This window comes from Onychostoma macrolepis, chromosome 22 (assembly GCF_012432095.1).
Source record: "Onychostoma macrolepis isolate SWU-2019 chromosome 22, ASM1243209v1, whole genome shotgun sequence".
Taxonomy (NCBI): domain Eukaryota; kingdom Metazoa; phylum Chordata; class Actinopteri; order Cypriniformes; family Cyprinidae; genus Onychostoma; species Onychostoma macrolepis.
Window position 1 is genome coordinate 9511605 of NC_081176.1, and position 6096 is coordinate 9517700.

The 6096-nt window shown below is 36.5% G+C and overlaps 2 protein-coding genes and 1 long non-coding RNA gene across 4 annotated transcripts in view; all 3 read right to left on the reverse strand.

Annotated features, from left to right (window-relative positions):
* Positions 1 to 2307, reverse strand: part of LOC131530193 (zinc finger protein 658B-like) — an 8435-nt gene extending 6128 nt beyond the window's left edge. The window contains 2 exon segments of the mRNA XM_058760357.1: positions 1417 to 1894; positions 1897 to 2307. Of these exon segments, the coding sequence (XP_058616340.1) occupies positions 1417 to 1894; positions 1897 to 2281 (863 nt within the window). The 5' untranslated portion in view covers positions 2282 to 2307.
* Positions 1 to 6096, reverse strand: part of LOC131530200 (uncharacterized) — a 21947-nt gene that overhangs the window by 13313 nt on the left and 2538 nt on the right. The gene's annotated exons all lie outside the window — the stretch shown is intronic.
* Positions 2359 to 5791, reverse strand: LOC131530175 (zinc finger protein 239-like). Of its 2 annotated transcripts, none has more exons than XM_058760336.1 (3): positions 5045 to 5791; positions 3904 to 4134; positions 2359 to 3098 (listed from the first exon to the last, which is right to left on the reverse strand). In XM_058760336.1, exons 2-3 carry the CDS (start codon positions 3950 to 3952, stop codon positions 2359 to 2361), a joined length of 789 nt encoding a protein of 262 aa, XP_058616319.1. In that variant the 5' UTR covers positions 3953 to 4134; positions 5045 to 5791. The 2 variants fall into 2 exon arrangements, with proteins under 2 accessions (XP_058616319.1, XP_058616320.1); XM_058760337.1 differs by lacking the exon at positions 5045 to 5791 and adding an exon at positions 4935 to 5012.

The following is a 6096-nucleotide window of genomic DNA, read 5'->3' on the forward strand; positions in this document are numbered from 1 at the left end:
ATACAAAACATCAAAATCTCAAAGATGAATCTAAGAGTAAGCATACCTGACTTGAGAAAAATACATAGTATGAAGTGTGCGAACATACTTCATCCTACGGGCTCATTCCGGCTACAGAAGGCCCTGATCCTTTTGCAACATTTCCTTAAGTACTTCATAGCAAAACCAATGTCCCCTGAGATGGAGACAGGAACTAACAATTGGAATTTGCATTGATCAAGTAGTTATCACCTTTTGGTAATTTGCATGAAAGACACTGGGAACTGACCCGCCCTCTACAGTGAGCAAAATATCTCTAAACTCTTAGGATCTGTATTACCTTTTAGTTTACTATAGGGTGATTTTGGGTAATCTGGGACATTTTTTGCAATTTTGACTTCTGCGATTTATTTCGATATCTATCTAAGACATTAGATGCAACACATTAGACTTTTCTGAAATCCCTAAGAAGTTTTCTAACCACACCAGAAGAAATAACGAAGATATTATGCCCAGAGGAGACATGCCACACCTATAATGTTCTACATGAATGCAAGTGGTATTTAGTCATGTTTGGTATCATTCTACTATTGACCATTCTGAGTGGGCTGAGTGAAGGGAAGGATGGGTGAGGGGAAGGAAGGAGATGAAAAGGAACTGATGCATATGTGAGAGAGGCGTTTTCCCGCATTTTCTCTCAGTGGGATGTGGAGACAGATGTCTGTATGTTAATACACCCTGTTGGTGTTGTCCATCTCAGAAGTTCAAAGTGTCTGAGGTTCTGTAATTCTTACAACGTGATTTTCTTCTCTTTCTGCTCCCAGTCTCTGTGGTGGAGCAATTATAAAGTATTGTTCTTTTAAACACTTTCCAGCATTTCAGAAATAAATATGCATGCAACTTACAGCAAAATACAACAGTTACTGTACAGTGTTCAGCAGTTGTCAAAAAGGTATTAAACATTGAATTTTGAATTGATTTCTTCTTGTAAACTCAGAGATGTGAATTCGGACAGCGATTTAATTATCACACGACCTTGGTGTTTGTAAAAACCGGTAGGTAATTTGACCAAGGATTTCTACAGGAGTGGTGAGAGATAAACACCGACATTCTGGATTCGGCCGGCAATAAAATGACCGACTACCCCCTGTAAATGGTGAAAATAACTTGCTTCCCCTTGAGAAGCAATTACCGTCTGAATAGGGCTTTTCAATTTATCTGAATCTCACAGATGAAACTGCTGGTCTTGAAGATGAACTTGATGTTCTGTGACAGATTTAGATGATGTTTCTTATGACAGATTAATATGGAAGGGATCCAATGTCGCAGTTTAAAGCACTGTACCTGAAGATGAACTACATAATGTGATTGTGTATTTTATGACTTCGTAGAGAAGACAAATTAGTGAAACTCTTCCCACATGCAGTGCAGTGATACGGTTTCTCTCCAGTGTGAATCCTCTCATGATTTTTCAAGATTCCTGACCGACTGAATCTCTTGTTGCAGTGTGAACACTTGTAAGGTTTCTCTCCAGTGTGGATCCTCTGGTGCTGTTTCAAATGATCAGCTGTAATAAAAGTCTTCTCACACTCAAAGCACATATGATCTCTCACACCAGTGTGTATCTTCTGATGAACATTTAAATTCTGCGGATGTGAAAAACTCTTTCCACATAAAGAACATGAATGTGGTTTCTCCTTCGTATGCATGTTCAGGTGCTCCTTCAGGTTTGAAGCCCTCAAAAATGTTTTGCCGCATTGATCACATTCATACAGTTTCTCTCCAGTGTGGGTGTTCATGTGGTCTTTAAGTTGTCCTTGTTGTGTGAAACTCTTCCCGCACTGATCACATATGAATGGTTTCTCTCCAGTGTGGATTCTCATGTGATTCTTAAGTTGTCCTTGTTGTGTGAAACTCTTCCGCACTGATCACATGTGAATGGTTTCTCTCCAGTGTGAATCCTCTCATGATTTTTCAAGATTCCTGACCGACTGAATCTCTTGTTGCAGTGTGAACACTTGTAAGGTTTCTCTCCAGTGTGGATCCTCTGGTGCTGTTTCAAATGATCAGCTGTAATAAAAGTCTTCTCACACTCAAAGCACATATGATCTCTCACACCAGTGTGTATCTTCTGATGAACATTTAAATTCTGCGGATGTGAAAAACTCTTTCCACATAAAGAACATGAATGTGGTTTCTCCTTCGTATGCATGTTCAGGTGCTCCTTCAGGTTTGAAGCCCTCAAAAATGTTTTGCCGCATTGATCACATTCATACAGTTTCTCTCCAGTGTGGGTGTTCATGTGGTCTTTAAGTTGTCCTTGTTGTGTGAAACTCTTCCGCACTGATCACATATGAATGGTTTCTCCAGTGTGGATTCTCATGTGATTCTTAAGTTGTCCTTGTTGTGTGAAACTCTTCCGCACTGATCACATGTGAATGGTTTCTCTCCAGTGTGAATCCTCTCATGATTTTTCAAGATTCCTGACCGACTGAATCTCTTGTTGCAGTGTGAACACTTGTAAGGTTTCTCTCCAGTGTGGATCCTCTGGTGCTGTTTCAAATGATCAGCTGTAATAAAAGTCTTCTCACACTCAAAGCACATATGATCTCTCACACCAGTGTGTATCTTCTGATGAACATTTAAATTCTGCGGATGTGAAAAACTCTTTCCACATAAAGAACATGAATGTGGTTTCTCCTTCGTATGCATGTTCAGGTGCTCCTTCAGGTTTGAAGCCCTCAAAAATGTTTTGCCGCATTGATCACATTCATACAGTTTCTCTCCAGTGTGGGTGTTCATGTGGTCTTTAAGTTGTCCTTGTTGTGTGAAACTCTTCCCGCACTGATCACATATGAATGGTTTCTCTCCAGTGTGGATTCTCATGTGATTCTTAAGTTGTCCTTGTTGTGTGAAACTCTTCCCGCACTGATCACATGTGAATGGTTTCTCTCCAGTGTGGATCCTCATGTGAACCTCAAGACTCTGTTTGTATGTGAAACGCTTTCCACACTGAGTGCAGGTGAACCTTTTCTCGTCTCTTCTTTTCAGTAAAGAAACACTTTCCGTCTGTGAGTGAGTTTTTCCTCCAGTTTTGACATGTTTCTTCTCTTTCAGATCTAAAATTTGAGTTAAAAAAGTTACAATATAAATAAATAAATAAAGACAGAGAAATGTGACGCAGAAGCTGACGACGGCAACACAAAATTATAATCATTTTCACACATTTTTACAAAATGATTCAATGATCTATATCAAAAAAATACAGACACAAATCCAGTGTTTCTGTAGTAATAACTATTTGATGTTTGATCAACTACACAAATATAATATTATATTATAAATACAATACACTAACTATAACACTAATATACTATACTAAAAACTTATTGGCCCGGTTTCACAAACAGGGCTTAGCTTAAACTAGTCCTAAACTAGGCCGTGGTTAAATTAAGATATTTAAGCAACTTTTACAAAAATGCCTTAGAAGGAAACATTACAGGTGTGCATCTTGACACAAAACAATGACACTGACGTATTTTAAGACATGTCAGAACAAGATATTTTCAGTTGAGACAGCTCAAACATGCATTTTAGTCTGGGACTAGCTCAAGCCTTGTCTGTGAAACCGGGGAATTAGATAATTAATAACTATTTTAAACTAATTAACTGACCAATATTTTTCACTCAACACCCAGGAAGCAATATAATTTGAACATTTGCGTTTCAGTCCCTATTTTGTACCCTGAGATCGAAAGTATCGCCGATATTATTTGTTGGTTTAACTTTTAACTAACTTTTTTTGTTCATTTTTTACAACTCTTGAGGTATTTTTTCCAACTATAAACACTAAATCTGATGAACTGCTGATAACTTTAAATGATTTCCACTCTCATTACTAAAGCATCAAGAATAAACACCAACCTGTTTGTTCTTCAGTGTGTTTCATTCTGCAGGGTTCTGGATCTCTCATGTTCTCTCTGTCCTTCAATAAACTCTGTCTCTGCAGATTTCACTTCTTCCTGATGCTCTGATGCTTGTCTTCACTTGTAGACTGATGGGAATATTCCAGCATTTATTACTGAACTGCAGTGGGAGGAGCTTCACTGAAGGTGTGGTTGTTGTGGGAGGAGCCTCACTGAAGGAGGAGCAGATCTGCCCAAATTAAAGATAAATCAGTTACTGAGTTTATTTTTTACATCAGTTCACACAATTTAAATATTTACATTCAAATATAAATATCTTTTAAGTAAATTAATTGCAATTTTTAATTATTTTAGAATAATCCACAAATTCTCTTTTTATTTCTAAAATATTTCATCTACATATTTTATTCCTACATTTTATCTTACCTCTCATTAACATTGTCAACAAAATATAGTAAAACCTAAGGACTACAGCATTTAAAAGATGCCAAATATAAACAATGTAAGAGAAAAATGGAAAATAAACAAACTTACAATTTATTGAAAATAAATTTACAAATTTGCAAGAAACAAATAACTCACCAGTGAAGTTTAACTTAACTTGTATTTATTTATTGTGCTTTAGTTTTGTGAATAAAGCATGGTTTGTTACAGATTATTTAAAACATGTTGTTATGATACTAACCTATAATATCACAATGAATAGCTGATGGTGAATAAGTCTGTTGACAGCAATAAAATGGACTTAATGTGGCAATTAACAGATTTAAAGTAATCAGCATAATGAATGAGGTGAAAACAGGATACAGACGAAATAAAGAGGATTTTCAGCAGCTGATAATATTGATGAGCCTCAGACTATAAACACTCATTAAACAAGCCATTCAGGATCAGCAGCAGATCAGCTCACTTTATTCTGAGTGTTTGCTGATAGAAACCATCAAACAGTGTGATTTGTCCATGAATCTGAGTATAGTTTGAATCTTATGTACCGCATTCATAACATCAAAGTATTTCCCTACTTCTTACCGTTTTCTATGTGAAGAGAACCAGACAATTGATTCTGTACAAATGTTGCTCAAACAAACGGTGTAAAGTGTATTTTTTTTTACAAATGCGTGCAACAGTGAACCACTCACCTCAGAAAACCGCCACACTGAAGCGCGAGAGGGATGACGTCACCACGGCGAGGCGAGACCAACCGTAACCTAGACCCCTGATTGGCCGCTTTGAGCCGTTGCTACGATACGTCAACGCGTCCGCCATGTTGGTCCGAGCAAGACTGCCTTAAAAACAAATGGAGGTAAACTGAGAAGCTGCGTTTTTTTCTGGATAAAACCACGATAACGTTTATATTTACCAGCCGATTTCAGTGGTTTGTGATCTACTATTAATCTGTTAATTTCTTTATTTTATGTTCAAGATTTTTCACCCACAAACAAAACCAGCTTAAATCTCCTGTTTTCATCTTTTTCTTTTTGAATGTAACTTTTTTGTTTGTTTGTTTCATCCCTCAGGCTTATAACAACAACAAATGATTTTTTTTTTGATGCATTGTGATTATATGAATATTATTCAGATATTTACCCTCGTAATTGTGCCATTTTTGCTGTGTGTATATCCTCATACTACGCAAACCCATTATATTTATGTTTTCTATTATGATTGTTCATTGTTAAAGATACAACCATCTTTCCCTGAGCTTAAATGTAATTATAAGGTCTGCAGTAATAATAATAATAATAAGCATCAGTAGCATCAATAGCATCAGTAACTCCACAACCCTAACTAGTACAGTGTTCTGCAGCGTTTGCGATATCTGCACAAAGGAGACTTCGATCAGCTGCTGGAAGATCTTGACTTTGGAGAAGAATGCTGATATTATACTCGAAAAAAAGTAAGTATTACTACTTAAAAAAAAGATTACCCCAGAATGCATTGGTAGCCCACCCCAACACTTACAATAGTAATGATAAATGCTGACCAATAATTAATTAATTATATATATAATTTTAGTAAAACAAGCAAAATGTAATTTGTTTTGTCATATGCCATAGCTATGCATGAATACACACTAGACAAATGCAGCCAAGGTGAATACATCTACATTTTCAGTCAAGTAAGAATTAATGCATACATTAATGAAACAATTATATTTTATTTACTGACAACAACAGTTAACATGAATATG

Bases quoted from the DNA above. Each gene is read 5' to 3' on its own strand.
- LOC131530175 (XM_058760336.1), bottom strand. From the start codon at position 3,952: ATGAGAGATCCAGAACCCTGCAGAATGAAACACACTGAAGAACAAACA. The intron at 3,099-3,903 runs GTTGGTGTTTAT...CTCAAATTTTAG, and splicing joins ACACACTGAAGAACAAACAG to ATCTGAAAGAGAAGAAACAT.